This window comes from Rana temporaria, chromosome 1 (assembly GCF_905171775.1).
Source record: "Rana temporaria chromosome 1, aRanTem1.1, whole genome shotgun sequence".
Taxonomy (NCBI): Eukaryota; Metazoa; Chordata; class Amphibia; order Anura; family Ranidae; genus Rana; species Rana temporaria.
This window is the reverse complement of record NC_053489.1, coordinates 151,914,133-151,934,615: the sequence shown is the minus strand read 5'-3', so window position 1 is coordinate 151,934,615 and position 20,483 is coordinate 151,914,133. Positions and strand designations below refer to the sequence as shown.

The 20,483-nt window shown below is 44.1% G+C and overlaps 1 protein-coding gene across 2 annotated transcripts in view; it reads right to left on the bottom strand.

Annotated features, from left to right (window-relative positions):
• Positions 1–20,483, bottom strand: part of SNX2 (sorting nexin 2) — a 98,042-nt gene that overhangs the window by 38,003 nt on the left and 39,556 nt on the right. For both annotated transcript variants that reach the window (XM_040344285.1, XM_040344293.1), the window contains exons 2-6: positions 19,014–19,131; positions 5,200–5,363; positions 3,883–3,949; positions 3,692–3,735; positions 499–640 (exon numbers count right to left, since the gene is read on the bottom strand). In XM_040344285.1, coding sequence (XP_040200219.1) covers positions 499–640; positions 3,692–3,735; positions 3,883–3,949; positions 5,200–5,363; positions 19,014–19,131 — 535 coding nt within the window. The remainder of the gene's footprint in view (positions 1–498; positions 641–3,691; positions 3,736–3,882; positions 3,950–5,199; positions 5,364–19,013; positions 19,132–20,483) is intronic.

The window sequence follows — 20,483 nt, the reverse complement described above, 5'->3', positions numbered from 1 at the left end:
GCTGCTATTCATTGTGAATGGCACACCTACACACCTTCAGAATGCACATATGCTACAAAAAAAATTAATTTCTACATTATAAATTAGGAAACGGTGAGGGGTACAACATTTAATTTGGTGTGCCCAATCGGTTAAATGTTATTGGTTGACAACATACACCCCTCCTAATAGACTAAAAGTAGATATTATTTCATCATGCTGCAATGCTACTCTGTAACTGAAGCCAATCGTCGGCTTCCTGCAGCCTCTTCCTTTTCCTTTCAAGTGATATTTTTGCGCAACATAAACCTGCTAGCCCCTCTCCAAGTCTCTCTACATTGTTAGAACTGCTTATCTTCCTCACATAACAATCCAAGAGTTTCCTGTATGCAGACAACAGTCATTTCTGTAGAAAAATCTGGCTATGACCACAATACAAAAAGTGATTTCTGTAGAAATATGCAACCGTAGTCCAAAAAACAGTGTAATGGTGCTCTGTAAGGACACGCTGACTCTCACCTACAATACTTTTCTCGGGAGCAGGAGGCACTATGTATCCAATATGCATGTACTTTGTTGCTAGTTTGGAGTGAAGTCCAAGAAAATCACTAAACCTTCTTTTGACGGAAAATTCTTTCTTGTTGAACAGAGAGAGTGAGGTCTAAAAAAGATGATAATGTAGAATAAAAATAAAACAATAGAATTAGCAGATAAAAAAAAGTTAGGCGTTTGCTAAAAAAAATCCTGTTCCCTTAAAGCAGGGCTCGAATTTTTTTTTTAAGATTATGAAAGATAATGTTACGCCGAGTAAATTGATACCCAACATGTCACGCTTCAAAATTACGTCCGCTCGTGGAATGGCGACAAACTTTTACCATTTAAAATCTCCATAGGCGTTGTTTAAAAAATTCTACAGGTTGCATGTTTTGAGTTACAGAGGAGGTCTAGGGCTAGAATTATTGCTCTCACTCTACCAATCGTGGCGATACCTCACATGTGTGGTTTGAACACTGTTTACATATGCGGGCGCTGCTCACGTATGTGTTCGCTTCTGCGTGCAAGCTCGTCGGGACGGGGCGCGTTTTCTGGCTCCTAGATTCCAAGCAAATTTGTCAACCCCTGCCTTAAAGCATGAACACCACCACAGTGCTTGTGCCGTGTCATTTGGCCCCTGTATAACCTAAAATACCTGGCTGATCCTGCCTGGTTCTGCCCTCCCCACTTTAAACTTATCACAATTTATCAGGGCTGCTGAGCCCTGACACCGTTGTCAGTTTGCGTGCCTCCGTTGTCCATTGTCTCTCCTCACCCTCTTCCCCCCCCCCCTCCCTGCCAGCTTGTGAGGCTGCTTGCCCCTCCGCTCCTGCTGCTATAAAAAAAACTGCATTAGATGTATACCATCCCATCTGATATACAACGCTATGTGCCCCAGTGCCTGTGCTGTATATAAGTTATGCAGATTTCTACCTCATCTTAGAGCGTCTCCCAGCGCTCACTTGACTGACATCAGTGGGAGTTCTTGGCCCCTCTCACTATAGCTGTCAGATGGAGAGAGAGAGAGAGAGAGAGAGAGAGAGAGAGAGAGAGAGAGAGAGAGAGAGAGAGAGAGAGAGAGAGAGAGAGAGAGAGAGAGAGAGAGAGAGAGAGAGAGAGAGAGAGAGAGAGAGAGAGAGAGAGAGAGAGAGAGAGAGAGAGAGAGAGAGAGAGAGAGAGAGAGAGAGAGAGAGAGAGAGAGAGAGAGAGAGAGAGAGAGAATGTGAGCGCTGAGAGACACTCTAAAGCCCCATACACACTATTCGATTTTCTGCTGATTTTTGTCTTCAGATTTAACAAAACAAAAAATGTAGTGCAAGGGCCCGCCTGATTGCATACAAATTGAAACGCTTAGGGTTTAACCTTATATTATATGGTTTTGGTAAATCTGAAGACAAAAACCTGGCGAAAATCTAATAGTGTGTATGGGGCCCAAGATAAGGTAGAAATCAGCATCTTTTTTATACAGCACAGGCATTGAATTCCACCTTCTAGACTAGAGGCATCCCACAAGTATGGTATATGCATCGTTATATTGGTCCAAGCTGTAAACATATCTATACCTGGATTTCTATAAAATACAAAAATCAGACATTTAAAAACCTTTGGCCAAAATTTTTTTATAAAAATTCTGATTTACTGACAGCCTTCACCTGCTTTCTTGAAGTGACAAGTGTTTACTAAAGCTAGCCATGACCCATTGTATCTGCCTTTGTGCAAAGTAATAAATCTGTCTAGATTTCCTCAATGGTCGGTGCTAAAAAAGACACTTCTTATTTGAAATAAAAACGTCTTCATAGACTGACTTGTAGGGGGATGGCTAATAAAAGGAAATAACTATTACAAACTGATTTTAAGGAAACCTCACACAATTGTGTATTTAAACCCAATAACAAAATCTAATATATTGCAACTTACCAGTGTGATGATTGCAATAATTTTATTTTTAAGACTATTTTTTTTCACCTGGTGATCCTGCCACAATTCCTGTTCTAGGGTGACACATTCAATCACTTTACATTTTCTACATAGGAGCAGCATGGTTACCCTTAGGCCCCATACACACGAGAGGATTTATCCGCGGATTTCCATGCGATGGAGTGTACTCACCATCGAATCGAAATCCGCGCCGAAATCCTCTGGCGATGACGTGTCGCGCCGTCGCCGCGATTATGACGCGGCAACGTGCGCGACGCTGTCATATAAGGAATTCCACGCATGCGTCGAATCATTACGACGCATGCGGGGGATCCCTTCGGACGGATGGATCCGGTGAGTCTGTACAGACCAGCGGATCCATCCGTTGGGATGGATTCCAGCGGATAGATTTGATAGCATGTCATCAAATATTTATCCGCTGGAAATCCATCCCAGGGGATAAATATCCGCGGAAACAGATCGGCTGGAGTGTACACACCATAGGATCTATCCGCTGAAACCCATTCGCTGGGATTTTTCAGCGGATGGATTCCATCGTGTGTATGGGGCCTTAGAAAGAACTGCAGAACACCTCCTCCATAACATAGGGGGAGGTCTTCTGTAGTCCACAAGGAGAGCTCTGTACAATGAAACAATATAAGTGCAGCAAGATTTCTGGTAGGTCCAACAGGTAGCAGATAAACACTTTACATATTTATCACATAAGAAGGGGAACTTTTTGTTAAGGTTTACAAACAATTTAAAAAAGAGAAGGCTTTTTTTATTTTAATATTTTTGGATTTCATAAATACCTAGGTAGATGCAGCATCGATTCAATGCTGCATTTGTCCGCGCCGGCTCCAAGACTGGGAACTGAGCCATCAAAATGCTGATCGCTCAGTTGTCCAAGAGCAGAGAACTGGTGACTGTCACCAGCTGTCTGCTCTGCATCCATCCCCCCCCCCCAAACGCTTACTGAAGAGCTGTCTCAGGCTCTCAGCAGCTCACTGAGAGGCCAGGTGGCAGTCCAGGCATCTGGGTGGCTCCAGACCATATGGTTGCAATCTTTCCCCAGCCTGGATTGGTGCTGCGACTTCAGCCTGCTGCAAATGGGTCACAGGAGAACTGACTGCACTCCTGTGATCCCCAGAAGTACAGCCAAACACTATAAAACAAAAATTGCACCAATACATCTATGCAAATGTTATCATTAGTCCAAAATATTTCAACATAACAGAATGAACAGTAATACTTCACTTACCTTTGTTGTTACTTTGTACGCCATGTAGGCATTCATTCCATCCCCTAAAATAGGCAAGTGATAAGATATAAAATAAAGTACATCAGTTTCAGTCCCATCAACAAAAACAAGAGAACAATCATCTTGTAACAACATCCTAGATAGTTTTAACTGGCAAAGTTATCAATCGTTAATTTTCAGAGGCTACATACCAACTTTCTCTGGGTCTGAAACACCTATTTCAATGTCAAAGAAATCTCCATTTGCTTCCTCTTCAATCTGTTTTGAGAGATAAATTGTAGAACTCTTTAAGACTATGAACGTTTGAAATGCATTGCTTTAAAGTGGAACTATAGGCAAAACTTTTTTTTTCCCCCATAGCATAAAAAAGGAGGGTTATAACCACTCACATTTTTTTCACCATACGTGTCCCATTGCTGCGATTTCCCTTTACTTCCTGTCCCATAGCCAGACAGGAAGTGAGGGGAAAAGTACTGCAAAAGAAGGGAACCCCCAGGTCACCAGAACTAGTGTCCCCATTGGAAGATTTCCCCTCTATTACTTTTCTGGGGACAACACAAAACTTGGGATTTTCTTTCACTTTCAATGATAATGGTAAACAGGACAAATCGAAAAGGCTAAATCTCCCTAATTGAGGCACAGACAGCAATGTAAACTGACAGCTGTTCTAATCCCTCTCAACTCTATCCAAATCTAAAAAAAAAGTTGGTTATACACACATTCAATAAAGTGCTCCAACATTGCAGCTCATTATACTTTTTTTTTTTTACTTATGACAGTCGGGGCCATTTATCTCTAATGTGGCATTCATGAACAGAGCAATTCCAAATTCCAGTAGGCCTGATGTGGGAAGAGGAGTGTGGCCTTTGGATGTGCACACCAGATTGCAGGTGATCCAGGACATCTTTCCTGCACACTGAGTAACAGTGCCTTGGTGCAAATGGCTTTTTACTGAGAACACCGTATTTATCGCTTTTCCATTATTTGTACCTGGTTTGGAAAATATAGCAAAATTCCAGTGGGAACAAGCCCTAAAACATGAAGCTGCTCTGCATATGAGCCTCATTCACAGAGATTAAGGACATGTGCCAAACCAAATACATGGTAAAAGGTCTTACACTATGACAGGGCACTGATGAGCACCGAAGCTGCTAAATGTTGATGGAATTTCTTGCTTTTCTTAAAGTCTTGTAAACCAGCTAAAATTGAACAGGAACCAAGACTGGCCATAGATGGAGCAGCTGCAGGAAAGAAATTTAATTCCCCCATCAATATAGTCAGTGTTGACAGGGGAATCCCACCCGCAGAGCCATTGTGAACACAGTGACAATAGTCGCATGTAAAATGCAGCAGGCTGGTTCTACCAAAGCTGATCGATCAACTTGGATACATTCAGCCTGCCCATACATGGTAAGAACCTTGGGCGGCTCCTGCTGAATCAGCCAAGAGTCGATCTGTCTATGGCCATCTTAAACTTTGTAAGCTCTTAAAATGTGCATTACACTCACCTCATCTCTTGAGCGGTCATAGATAACAGGTGCAGAAATATTGATGGTTTCCATTCGTGGAGCGATGATTGATGTGGGCGTCACAGGGGTGATGGCAGGACTGGGTTCAGAGGACAGGATGAGCTCTCTCTCAGGACTATCCAGGGACACCTCATCTGTGGCTTCTACAACAGAATGTCTGTTAGGAGAAACATGTACTCTATTCTTAAACTTCATTTGGCTACACTTTGCAACTGCTGGTAATTCAGTGTAAGACAGTAATTTCCACTTCAAGAATGTAGCCAAGTGCAGTTAGTCTGCTACTTGGCTCCTAAAGTTCCCCGCCTTAGATGATCGTTTCATAATCCAGCCAAAAGTTTGAAAGGCTAGCTGTGCATGAACATATGCAAGGGGCTGAAGTAGAGAGAACTAATAGATTGTCTACATTGATGAAGAACCCAAAACCAGAGAAAATTCAATTCCAGCCCAGGATAAAGCTAGGCATACATGGGTCATTTTTTTTTTTTTTTAAATCAGCCAAATACAAGTACTATGTTATTTTATTCCGACAGCAGGGACTCCTCCGCTGTCAAAACACGCTGATCAGTGCTGCAGCACTGATTGTATAGAAATGTTCCAACAAGCTTGTTCAGGGGAAGTCAATCATTACATCAACTTCTCATTAAACAGGAACGGCCATGGATCAAAATTAGTCAATCCCTGCTAAAGCGGCCACATTTTTAGAAGCTTACAAATAAATGAAGCTTGCGATTCTAAAAAAAAGAAACCCCTGTATACTCACCTAGGTGGGTGCAGCATCGATCCAATGCTGCATTTGTTCCTTGCCAGCTCTGCAGTGAGATCTAAGAGATCAAACACCACTGATCAGTCAGTTCTCCCCTCCACTCTGAGAAGAGAGCCATGACTGTCAGTCTCCAGCATTTACTGGAGTACTGGGGTGTGGGAGAGGCTGGCTCAGGCTCTCAGTGTATCACTGAGAAGCTGAGCCAGGTGTTGATCCAGGCAGCCAGGTGGATCCAGACCATATAGTCGGGATCTTTCCAGAACCAGCTGACTGACATTAGCAGGCTTTAGCCCACTGTTTGCTAAAACTGGGTCACGGGAGTACAGAACGAACTGTACTCCTGTGATTTATAGAAGAAGTATAGTAAAAAAGAGATTAGGCCATACTTCAAGAGTAGCAGCAGAAGGAGATATCGTTGACCAAGCAGCAGTTCAACTCTAAAGGTCGATATGAAGTTCAAAGCTGAGACATCAAGCCTCTAAGGCCCCTTTCACACTGGGGCAGTGGGGGCGTCAGCGGTAAAGCGCCGCCATTTTTAGCAGCGATTTACCGTCAATTTCGCAGCGCTATTCGACCACTTTTACCCCCCCCTGCTAGTGGCCGAGAAAGTGTTAAAACCACCGCAAAGCACCTCTGCCCAAAACTAGGATGTGCATAGCTGTGGCAATTAGCTAAATAAAGTAACAAATATGAAAGTAAAGATGAATGTGCCAAACTCTGTTGCAAAGTGAAGAAATGATGACTAAACTTCAAATACACAAAAGGTAAACTTTAAACCCCTTGGTAACAAGTTAATTCATGTGGCTTACAGGTTAACCCATTGCCCATTTCATGGTGTGCTTTCACCTTAGAAGGAAGCCGAGCATCATGGTTAAAATGTATAAAAAAAAGGAGCAGCAACCAGTGTCATCTTAAGAGCATTATAGGCCCCCGGGCAATACAGTGCACTGGGGCCCTGTCTACACAATCACGCACAAGAATTTACTGACAAAAATTATAAAATTTACTGGCAGAACCACATTTTTTACTGCCACTGCAAAAAAAGTACCTAAAATTACAGTTTTCAGTGCCGAACAATGCACATGTCAGTATTTAAACTATAAACACATACAGTAGCTAGTGCTATTAGCAATGTGTTTAAGTTAAACAAAAGTAAAAAAAAAAAAAATGTCTTCATTGATCAGGTTACTATAACCCAGCCAGCACAGAGTTTTCTACATCAAAGTCTGCAGGATTCCCCCCTTACAGTGAAAGGGAACTCTTATGTAAAGGGGAACGCTGGAGATCATGATCTAAGGGGGGAACTCTGATGTGGAGGGGGGCTCTGGTGACCAGAGACCACCTTATATCAGAGTCCACTGCTTTCTCTTTCCCACTTACATCAGGGTCCTCAGACTGAGTTCCCCCTTGCATTGTAAGGTGGAATCCTGCAGATTTTCATGTAAAGGGGAACTCTGATGTGGGGGGCACTCTGGTGACCAGAGACTACCTTCCGTAGAGTAAATACACTAAGGTAAGGGGGGTCACTAATATAGGAGGGGGAACCTTTATATCAGAGCCCCCTTACATTTTTGCATTCACTCCCCCCTTACATCAGCAACCCCCCACACTCGTGGAGGACCGGATCTTCTCTGTGATTTCCGCAAACTGGGCATGGGCAGTTCTAACCCGTCACTCTCCACAATTTTTTACTGGGGTTGCTGGGCAGCCAGTGGGGCCCCCCAGGCAAGCGGGGCCCCCGGGCAACTGCCCAGCATGCCCAATGGAAAAGATGGCCCTGGCAGCAACTAATTACTAATTTACTTATTCTCTACTGTATAGCTCACAAAGGGCTGTGGCTTCCTGGTCTAGACCCCAAGCCAGTATTTAAAAGAATAACCATCATGATTGGAGGTGATTGTAGCCGTTTTAGTGCACTTGCAACAGAAACAATTGAGTACTGGTCATGATAATTTTTTACTTGCACTAAACACCCAATTTTTTTTAGGACAAGCTTTCAGGGTGTGCCCCCTTCAACTGCTTAGACCTTCAAGAAGGTGACACACCCTGAGGGCTTGGCCTGACAAATTAGATGTTAGTGCAAATAAAGTATCACAGATAGTAGTCAACTGTTTCTGTTTAAAAGAACATCACACTTGTGATTAGCACATTGTAACTGTGGGCAAACCGATTATTTTATTCAAAATCCTTTGCCGATTAATAACCTTTCCAAAAAGGTAAAAAAAAAAAAATTATATATATATATATATATATATATATATATATATATATATATATATATATATATATATATATATATATATATATATATATATATATATATATATATATATATATATATATATATATATATATATATATATATATATATATATATATATATATATATATATATATTTATATTATATATACACACATACATACACACATACACACACTATACACTCGAGTATAAGTCGACCCGAATATAAGCAGGGGCACCTAATTTTACCACAAAAAAAAAATATGTAAAAAAAAAAAAAAAAAAAGGGAAACGTATTGACTCGAGTATAAGCCTAGGGTGTCCATCTGCATGCCTCACTGTGCCCATGACTAGACTGATGTTTAACATGGGAGTCTATGGAAGGGGTGCCCGGCTTTGAAAAAAAAAAATATATAATAATAATAATAATAATAATAATAATAATAATAATAATGTGCTCTCCAGTTGTAGGTCCTCCAGACAACAAACTGTGCACACTTGTAGAGGAAGAGAGGGGCTACATGTGTGCCAAGTTTGGGGTCCAGGGGACCTACGGCCAGGCGGTACCGGCTCCCCACATTCCAGGAGATCAGGCGCAAAAAGGTGACTTGAGTATAAGCCGAGGGGGGCATTTTCAGCACAAAAAAAAAAAAAACCACACTGAAAAACTTGGCTTATACTCGAGTATATACGGTATATATTTTGGCTGGTCTTTCCATTTCTCTGCCTGGCCCTGGTCAATGTCTCCTACAATCTATAGCCAGAAATATGCCCCCTTGGGCAATCTAACCACAAACATTTATGGAATATGGTGTGCCAGCACATCCTACCTTCATCTATGAAGCATGGAACATTTCAGGTATCTTCCCATTACATCAAAGACCATATTTGACTGCACAGCAATTGTGGTGGAGAGGTCTTGTTCATGCCACTAAGGAACAGTCCTCTCTAAACATCTCATCATTTGTGCCAATGAACAATTATAAGCTCCACATCCGACAACTACATCACACTCCTTAAGATTTGTTGTGGTATGTTGGGACCATGAGCACCATAGTTCTGCCACACAATGAATCTAAGGATTTTCCAGCCTGTAAAATTCCTGGCACAGCATTTCACAAAAGCTCAGCTAGACCACCACTTAGGCCACATGCCCTCTAATCTCTTAAAATCTTTTTGTCCTACTGGAGTTTAGCAGCAGAAAAAAGTGGTAAAAAGTTACGCATGTATTTGCCTGTCTGCCGTTAATGAAAGCCATCTCTATAGTCTGCATGGGCACATATGCCAACGTGGAGGGGCGTTTTGAGCTCTAGGGTGCATGAGGCCATATAAAGCTCCCCCTCCATTAGCATACTCCACTGACAGCATACTACTCTACATAGTAACAAATGCAACAAACATTTGTAACAAATAAAGAGATTTTTAATACAGCTTACCTGTAAAATCTTTTTCTTGGAGTACATCACGGGACACAGAGCGGCATTCATTACTATATGGGTTATATGGAGTACCTTCAGGTGTAGACACTGGCAATCTCAAACAGGAAATGCCCCTCCCTATATAACCCCCTCCCATAGGAGGAGTACCTCAGTTTTGTAGCAAGCAGTATGCCTCCCAAAATGGTCCTCAAAAAAGAGGGGTGGGAGCTCTGTGTCCCGTGATGTACTCCAAGAAAAAGATTTTACAGGTAAGCTGTATTAAAAATCTCTTTTTCTTTATCGTACATCACGGGACACAGAGCGGCATTCATTACTATATGGGATGTCCCAAAGCAATGCTTACAATGAGGGGAGGGAGAACATCTCCAAGACAAAAGGATTTAATTTAGAGATATACTCAAATCATAATAAATCCAACTTAGTTGAGAAAAATAAAATTTTTAAATTTAACTCGAACAAGAGGAGCCCCCGGAATCCGAGGGTCTCAAACTGCAGCCTGCAGCACTGCCTGCCCGAAGGCAGTATCAGTATTCCTTCTTACGTCCAACTTGTAGAATTTTGTAAACGTGTGGACAGAAGACCAGGTTGCCGCCTTGCAAACTTGAGCCATAGAGATCTGGTGGTGTGCTGCCCAGGAGGCGCCCATGGCTCTAGTAGAATGAGCCTTTAATGATACTGGAGGAGGCAACCCTTTCAAGCCGTAGGCCTGAGTGATTAATTGCTTAATCCACCTAGAAATGGTGGACTTTGCAGCTGCCTGCCCCTTCTTGGGCCCATCCGGTAGAATGAACAGCACATCTGTCTTCCGGATCTTCTTTGTAGCTTTAAGATAGGCCTTCATGGCCCTGACAATATCCAAGGTATGCAGCAACCCTTCCTTTCTGGAAGTAGGTTTAGGGAAGAAGGATGGTAATACCAAATCCTGGTTCAAATGAAAACTGGATATGACCTTCGGAAGGAAGGAAGGATGAGGGCGGAGAACGACCCTGTCCTTATGAAAAACAAGATATGGTTCCTTACAGGATAAGGCTGCCAGCTCCGAAACTCTTCTTGCGGAAACTATGGCAACCAAAAATACTAACTTCCTTGTCAGTAGAACCAAGGAATATCAGCCAACGGCTCAAACGGTTGTTTCTGTAAACTTGACAGAACAAGATTTAAATCCCACGGACAAAGCGGGGATTTAACTGGAGGTCTAATACGTAAGACCCCTTGAAGGAAGGTCTTAACCAGCGAGTGGGTGGCCAGCGGCCGCTGAAACCACACTGACAGAGCAGAAATCTGTCCTTTGATTGTGCTTAATGCCAATCCTTTATCCACTCCTAGCTGGAGAAAACTTAATACTCTATCGATGGTAAATTTGCGAGAAAGCCATCGCTTGGACTCACACCAGCCTACATAGGCCTTCCAGACCCTGTAATAAATCACCCTAGAGACCGGTTTCCTGGCTCTGATTAGGGTAGAGATTACTTTCTGAGACAGACCTCTACCCCTGAGAATCAGGGATTCAGCTTCCAGGCCGTCAAATTTAGATGCCGTAAGGCAGGGTGGAGGATCGGACCTTGCGATAGCAGGTCTGGCCGTAGAGGAAGAGTCCAAGGGTCTCCCACTACCATCCTTAAGATTAGTGAGTACCATGCCCTTCTGGGCCATGCTGGAGCTACCAGGATGACTGGTATGTGCTCCACCCGGATCCTGCGCAGCAGGCGGGGTAGTAACTGGAGCGGGGGAAACGCATAAAGAAGTTTGAACTGATGCCAAGGGCAAACCAACGCATCGGTTCCGCAGGCCATCGGATCCCTTGAGCGGGACATGAACCTGTCTAGTTTCTTGTTGAGTCTCGATGCCATGATATCCACGTCCGGCACTCCCCATCTTTGGCAGAGTGCTTGAAAGACTAGTGGATGCAGAGACCATTCCCCCGGCCATAGAGTCTGGCGGCTTAAGAAGTCCGCCTGAAAGTTGTCCACTCCTGGAATGAATATTGCCGATATGCAGGGCACATGAGCCTCTGCCCATAGAAGAATCAAGCTCACCTCTCTCTGAGCGGCTTGACTCCTGGTTCCCCCTTGGTGATTTATGTATGCCACGGCCGTGGCATTGTCTGATTGAATTCTCACCGGGAACCCCTGCAATTTTGACGTCCAAGCCCTGAGGGCTAGTCGAGCAGCTCTGAGCTCCAAGATGTTGATGGGCAACTGCTTCTCTGGCTTTGCCCAAGTACCTTGGCGAGTGCAACCATCCAAAATTGCTCCCCAGACCGTCAGGCTGGCGTCTGTGGTCACTATCTTCCAAGCCACTGGGCTGAAAGACCTCCCCTTCAGTAGATTCTGAGGGTCTAACCACCAACACAGACTTTGTCGGACTCTTGATGAGAGCGGCAACGGGATATCCAAGGCCTGTGGCCTTCTGCTCCATGCTGACAGGATGGCTGCCTGTAGGATGCGAGTGTGGCTCTGGGCGTATGGTACCGCCTCGAATGTGGCCACCATCTTGCCTAGTAACCTCATACATAGGCGAATAGTCGGTTCTTTCTTGCTTAGAACCAGTAGGATTAATTCCTTGATGGCTTTTACCTTCCTCAGAGGTAGGAACACTCCTTGTTGTTCTGTGTCTAATCTCATGCCGAGATATTCCAACTGCTTTGTGGGCTGGAAAGCTGACTTTTCTCGATTTAGGACCCAGCCGAACCTCTCGAGGTATTGGACCGTGAGGGCCACTGCTCGCTCCAAGCCGGGAGACGAGTGATCTATGACTAGGAGGTCGTCCAGGTATGCTAGGATCGTGACCCCTTGGATCCTTAGTTTGGCTAGGATTGGAGCTAGGACCTTCGTGAACACCCGGGGTGCCGTAGCCAACCCGAAGGGAAGCGCCACGAATTGGAAGTGACGCGAAGCCACCATGAAGCGTAGATATCTTTGATGTGGCTGATAAATTGGAACATGAAGGTAGGCATCCTTTATGTCTATGGACGCCATGAAGTCGTCCTTCTGGAGTGTGGCAGCTGCTGACCGCACGGATTCCATCCGAAATGAGCGGATCTTTAGATATGCATTTACCATCTTTAGGTCCAAAATTGGCCTGACATCTCCATTGGATTTTGGGATGATGAATAGGTTGGAGTAGAAACCCAGCCCCTGTTCCAGGACTGGTACCTCTACTATTACTTCCTGGGAAAGTAGATGATCTAATGCCGATCTTAATGCGGCTCCCTTTTCCGGATCGTTTGGAATCCTCGACTTCTGGAAATGAGGAGGAGGAAACCTTAGGAAATCTAATTTGTAGCCTGTGGCCACGGAAGACCGTACCCACTTGTCGGGAATGCTGGCTTCCCAAATCTCTGAAAAGAGTCGCAGCCTTCCCCCCACCTTCGTGGGTGGGGGCGCCCCTTCATAAGGTTGGCTTGGGGGCTGGTTTTGCTGGTTTGCGAAACCACTGCCTTTTGCCTCTAACAGCCTGTCCTTGTGATCTGCTGTTGAAGCCGAAGTTTGCTTTTGCAGGAGGCCGTCGATACTGCTTGGCATTAGAGGGCCCCTGCCCAGGGGAATACTGTCGTTTAAACGCAGGTCCCTGAACCTTCTTCTTAGTTGGCAAGAGAGTACTCTTGCCGTTTGAAATGGTCTGAATGTATTTATCTAGGTCTTCTCCGAAGAGTCGTCCTCCATGGAAGGGGAACCCTACCAGGAGCTTCTTGCATGGGGGCTCAGCCTCCCAGCTTTTTAACCATAAGAGTCTTCTCATATGGATAAGGGATAACGATAAACGTGACGCTTGCTGGATAGAATCCTTGATTGCGTCTACCGTAAAACATATGGCCTTAGGGACATCCGAAAATTTTTCTGCCTGCTGGGCCGGAATAAGTTTAAGCATCTGCTTAAATTGATCCGATAATGCTTGAGCGACCCCAATCGCAGCCACAGCTGGCTGTACTACTGCCCCTGCAGTAGTGAAGGAGTTCTTAAGTAGTGCTTCCAAGCGCTTATCAACTGGATCCTTGAACACCTGTATGTTTTCTACAGGGCATGTTAACGATCTGTTAACACATGAGATGGCTGCGTCCACTGCAGGAGTAGCCCATCTTTTGGAAATTTTTTCTTCCATAGGATATAGGACAGAGAACCTTTTAGGTGGTAAGAAGATCTTATCTGGCTTGTTTCAATCTTGGAACAAAATTCCCTCTAATAGAGGATGGATCGGAAACACAGCATTGCTTTGAGGCGCCCTCAGTGAGCCCAAAGCTGAAACCGTCGATACCTGGAGATCTGGTACTGGCAAGTAGAATGTCCTATGGACCAAGTCCGACAATCCTTGAATCCACCAGCTCTCCCTCAGGGAGACTGCCCCAGACTCCTCTGTATCCGGGTCTTCGATCCCTGAACCTACTTGGTCCGTGTCCAAGAGGTCGTCCAATTCCCCTGAGGAAAGGACCTCCTCTTCTGAGGGTCCGCGCTCGGGCGACGGAGATCTATTCCGCTTACTGCCCCGCATAGCTGCGGATATCATTTTTCCCATGCTTTTCTGCATCTCTTTTAAAGAGGTGAGTAATACCTCCTCCGTGACCATCTTAGGGTTGGACTGACCCGCGTCAGCTCCAGCCCCAGATCCCGATGGCCCCAAGGCTCCCTGTAGGGAAAACAGCGGCATACCATGGTACAATACCGAGGTACACCTGCTACCTATTGGTATTTGGAACTATAAAAGTTAATTGTCCAAACACCTGTTTGGGGGATAAAAAAATGCTTCCTCTCCCCTAGATGACTTTTTTTTTTTTTTTTTTAGTTTTTGTTTCAAATCCAGGAAAGAAAAAACATTCTGTCCCCCTGAGTAGTATTGCAAAGAAAAACTATGAGATGGAAAAGAAACAGCCTATTTCTAGGCTTGACAAAACAGTCCTCTGAAGACTGCAATATCCTTTCTGGCCACTGTGTGTCCTCGGCGCCCCGTGCTGCCGCTCTGGTCTTTCTCCTCAGTTCCAAAGTATTGATGGAACAAACAAGGAAGGGCCGCCCCTTCCTTTAAGCCACTGACCCGCCCTTCCCCCCCAGCAACCTCAAACAGGAAATGCCCCTCCCGACAGGGGGAGGGGGGGGGGATTTTGGGAGGAAGGGACCTCTCTGTTCCAGCAAACTGCAGCCTGCAGCCTGGAACCATGAGGAGGTCAGCGTTTTGCCTGCTTGCAGGCTCTGAGGAGGAAGACTGAATGGAGCATCGCCTGGAGGCCTGCAGGTAAGCAAAGCTCTCTGACACACACATATATTTTTATATAACACAGGCCCCACTCAATGCTTTTCCAACACTACAAGGGAGGTCACATCTTATGGGGAATAATACATAGAGAGCCATCCTATCTTTATGATATGTGACTAGTTTGCCAGATGCAGTGCATAACTTTAGGCATGTCCCCTGTGACCCCCCAGAAAAAAACCTGCTAAGAACCAAGTTCCGCAAGTTTTCCCCTCACTTACCTGCTCCATGCCGCAGGACTTTGCCAAGCAAGAGGCCCAATCTTCCCCCATCTCCGTGGGGATGTCTAGACCTTCAGGCCCTGGGTTCCTATGAAGGATCCACTGTCCTGGGCCCATATAGCACCCTGGCAACAGAAAACTTTAGGTACCCAAAGGTTTCTAAGTTCTGGGCCCAGGGTCCAGCTCTCTAAAAAGAAAAGCATTATGGGCTATACCCCAAGGGTTTGGGGTCCGGTTACTGACCACTTTAGCGCTGAGGCTTTTTTGGACAGAACCGGTAGCTCACCTAATCCCAAGGATGCGGAGGCAAGCTAAACCATGACTAACACCTAAGACACTGGCGTAAAAACTGAGGTACTCCTCCTATGGGAGGGGGTTATATAGGGAGGGGCATTTCCTGTTTGAGATTGCCAGTGTCTACACCTGAAGGTACTCCATATAACCCATATAGTAATGAATGCCGCTCTGTGTCCCGTGATGTACGATAAAGAAAACTCGATTTGTTCAAATTCGTACTGAGGTCCTCTGCGAGAAACCTGGCTGGTTCAGGAGACGATGGGCTAGTAGCAACTGTGGTTCTAGTTAAGCCAAGCACAGTGCACATAGAACCCATTAGACTTAGATACTATGTGCAAGTAAAAAAAAAAATCCAAAGACAAAAGTATCACAGCCTGGAGAACCAAACTGGACAGTATCAATACTCAGCATACTAAGATTGTATTTCAGCTGCCATCTTCCCAACCATACAGTTTTACGCGCCTGACACTTCCATCCTCTTTGCCTGTTACAAGGAAGTGTGAATTTATGAGTGTATTCAATTATTCGTTTAAAGCTACAGTGAGGGGAAAAGAATTGAGAAAAAAAAAAAAAAAAGTTAATTGATTTGCATTTTAATTATTGAAATAAAGATTTGATCCCCTATTAAATCAGCAAGATTTCTGACTCCCAGGTGTCTTCTATACAGGTAACGAGCAGAGATTAGGAGTGCTCCTAATTTCAGCTTGTTAACTGTATCATGGCAAAGACCAAAGAGCTGTCCAAGAATGTCAGGAACAAGGATTGTAGACCTACGCAAGGCTGGAATGGGCTACAAGACCATCACCAAGCAGCTTGATGAGAGGATGACAACAGTTGGTGCGATTATTCACAAGTGGAAGAAACACAAAAAAAAAAAAATGTCACTCTCCCTCATTCTTGGGCTCCATGCAAGATCTCACCTTGTTTCAATGATCATGACATCAGTGAGGAATCAGCCCAGAACTACACAGGAAAATCTTGTCAATGATCTCAAGGCAGCTGGGACCATAGTCGCCAAGAAACCAATGGGTAACATATTACACCATCAAGGATTGAAATCCAGCAGCGCCCGCAAGATCCCCCTGCTTCAGAAAGATCATGTAAAGGCTCAATGTAGTTTGCTAATGAACATGTGAGTAATTCAGAGGAGAACTTTGTGAATCTGTTGTAGTCCGATTAGACCAAATTTGAGCTCTTTGGCATCAACTAAACTCGCCATGTTTGGAGGAGAGGGAGGAATGCTGCCTATGACACCAAGAACACCATCCCTACCGTCATACATGAAGGTGGAAACATTATGTTTTGAGGGTGTATTTCTGCTAAGGGGACAGGACAACTTCACTGCATCAAAAAGTAGGCTGGACGGGGCCCTGTACCCTCAAATCTTGGGTGAGAACCTCCTCTCAACCAGGGCATTGAAAATGGGTCAAGGATGGGCATTCCAGCATGACAATGACATGACATGACAATGACCCAAAACACATGACCAAGGAAGCATAGAAGCACATTAAAAAGGGACACTAAAGGTTCTCATAAAAAAAAAAAAAAACACATCTTATACTTGCCTCCACTGTGCAGCCGGTTTTGCACACAGTGGCCCCCGACTCTGGTCTTCTGGGGTCCCTCGGTGGCTGTCTCGGCTCCTCCCTGCATCAGCTAACCCCCATTCATGGGAAGCGCTCTCCCTAGGGGGTTAAATTGCGGGCGCGCTCCCGTGATACAATGGCTGCACTGCTATCAATCTAGCAAATCTAGCCAATCGATGGCCAGACTCCGAAGAGAAGAGGACACCAGGGAACGTGCACAGGAGATTCGGGCTCAGGTAAGAAAAACGGGAGGGCTGGGGGGCGTCATTGCCAGTTTTCTTTTCACCTTAATGCATAGGATGCATTAAGGTGAAAAAACAAAACAAAAACCTTTACAACACCTTTAAGGTCCTGGAGTGGCCTAGCCAGTCTCCAGACCTTAATCCCATAGAAAACATGTGGAGGGAGCTGAAGGTTCCAGTTAACATCCATCAGCCTTGAAACTTTAATAACTCAGAGGATCTGCAAAGAGTGGGAGAAAATCCCTACCGAAATGTGTGCAAAGCTGGCGGCCAGCTACAAGAAACAGCCGACTTCTGTAATTGCCAACAAGGGTTTTGCCATCCAGTACAAAGTCATGTTTTGCGAAGGGTTCAAATACTTTTACTCATTAAAATACATAATCAACTTATAACTTTTTTTAAATGGGGTTTTTTTTTTTGTTGTCTCTCATTGGCATTGGCTGCCAGCGCTGATCAGCTGCTGGTTTTCCAGCAAGTCCCTTTGACAAAAGCCAGCCCTTGGACAGGCTCCTGTTGTGCAGGTAGCTGTACACACTGTCCAACTGTCGGCCGCTTCCTGCTGAATCTGCCGATATTCGGGTCATGTGTACCCAACATTAGAATTAAGAAGTTTGCCCTTTCAACAATTCCTGTCCAGTAATCCCATATAGTTAGTGAGGTTAATCCTTACCCACCTGGTCATTTTGTAGGCAAACCTATTAACACATCTACAGAGAAGGCCTTTTCTTACTAATGAAGTCCACTGCTCTATTAAACACTCACTCCTCAGAAAAAGCTTTGCTATGAACAGAACCAACATAACTTCTATTTGTCTCAATAGCCTTTTTTGATCGATAAAATGACCCGGGTCGCAGAAGTCGGGTAGGCTTACACCACTGTGTAAAATTCAAAATACTAACCACAACATACAAGGCCATTCACAACATCGCCCCCTCATCTGCACATATCGCCCAAATCATCCTCTCCACTCCTCCCAGGACCTTCTGCTCTCTAGCTCCCTTGTTATTGCCTCTCATGCTCGCCTTCAGGACTTCTCCAGAGCCTCTCCCATCCTCTGGAACTCCCTGCCCCAGTATGTCCGGTCAGCCCCTACCCTGTCCACTTTCAGGAGATCCCTGAAAACTCATTTATTCAGGCAAGCCTACCCCACATCCACTTAACAAATGTCCCCGAGCCACCCCTATCAAATCATTCTCTGCAGCCATTACCTTTTGTACTACCACCTCCTCCCTTTAGAATGTAAGTTCTACGAGCAGGACCCTCCTGTACCTTTTGTAATGAACTGTACTGTCCCCCCTCTACATTGTAAAGGGCTGCGTAAACTGTTGGCGCTATATAAATCGTGTATATTAATAATAATAATGTTGTTCATTTTAACCTTTTTAATTAAAGGTTACTAAATATACTCTGAAAGACATCTACAAATGTATGTTTGTGTGGTTGAACTTGCTAGAAAACATTTTCAAAATCCATTACATTATGGTTGGTTCACCGTGTCACTATGTTGCATCTGTACTGTAATCTCCAATTAGCAATTTGAAGAGGAATTTATTTAAGGGGGCATGACATGGGACAAAAATAGGTGGGCAATTTTCATCACATTCCACAGATGCCCATCTACCATAGGTGTAGTCACAACAGAGCACAAGGTGTATTATAAAGGCTACCAGAAAACACGACACGTAAGCCTTAGAAAACACAAACCTTCAGTAAAATAAATGGTGTACGCACTACCTAAAGCGTAATAAAGAATTATTACCAGCGAAAAGGTCTTCTCTATCATCGCTAAGAATAACTTCTGCTGGTTTGGGGCCGTTGGAATTCGTACTGAGATCTTCTGCGTGAAGGCTGGCTGGTTCAGGAGACGATGGGCTTGACTGCAAAACAAGAATACAGGCTTTTTAGTATACAAAATGTCAACACTAACTGAAATTTTAGCAAAAGCTGACATTTTGAGCATGAAAATAAAAAAAAAGGAAATCGCAAGAAGTGTCAGCACTTTCCCATTTCCTAATCCAGACAATGTAACAAAAGAAGGAAACACTCGATAAGCACATTATCAGGTCAAAAGCAGTGTAAAGGTTTCAAGAGAACCCGTTACCTACAGAGGTCAATTTTTTTTTTTTTTACAGAAAAACTTTATTAAAAGTTTATGAACAAAAACAGTAAGGAAAACTTCAGACATTGAAGAACAAGGATTAAACAGATAATGCAATCATTATCAACAGGACGCGATAGTTGCCTGAAGAAATTCAATACCCATATTCTGTACAGATAAAATAGTTTCAAATACTTCTGAATGTAAACAGACAGTGCACTGGAACAAGAATCAACTTGTTTGCGACAGATACACCCAGGGCTTTTTTTTCCCCGTTCCACCACCTCTGGCTCAGACCCCTTGGTGCCTTCTCACCACAATCACTTGTAAACACAGAAGTCTGGTTTCTGTGCTTACAAGTGACAACTCTGTATGTAATGCAATCCTGGTAAGACCCTCCTACTGTTCCTGTAATTTGACTGACCACACCCACCATTTGATGTGAATTGGAGGGTGGGTGTGTGTGTGTGTGTGTGTGTGTGTGTGTGTGTGTGTGTGTGTGTGTGTGTGTAGGGGAGGGGTTTTATGGGGGTCGTGGTTAAAGTGGAGTTCCACCCATAAATATAACATTACATCAGTAGTATTAACAAAAAAATATGTCATTAGTCCTTTAAGAATTTTTTTTTTTTTTTTTAGATGCCTTCAAAGTGTTGTTGCTAGGCAGAATAGTTAATCTTCCCTCTTCCTACACCGCACAGACTCCTGGGAATGTAGTGGGTGTAACTTTCCAGGAGTCTGTGCATTCCCCAGTCTCGAAGAATCATGTGACTTGGACAGTACAGGTGCTGAAACCTGATCTGAAACCTATTACACTGCTTGTGCAGCACTGAGCATGTGCGAGATCTGCAAGGCTGAAATATAGGAAGTCATACAGTCTGGCATCATGATGCCCACACTTAAGATGGCCCCAGTCAATTTCTATTTTATAAAGTGTCTAAATGCTGTAACAACCTAACAAAACGGACCTTAGTTTACAGACTAACTTTACTAGAATACATTAAGCTTGTGTATTACAGGGGTATTTATATTTCAAAAGTGAAATTGTGTCCGGAACTCCGCTTTAAGTTCCAGCACCTATTGTTTGTGAAAAAAAGCCCTGGATTCATCAGTAATTCACGCACTACATATTCC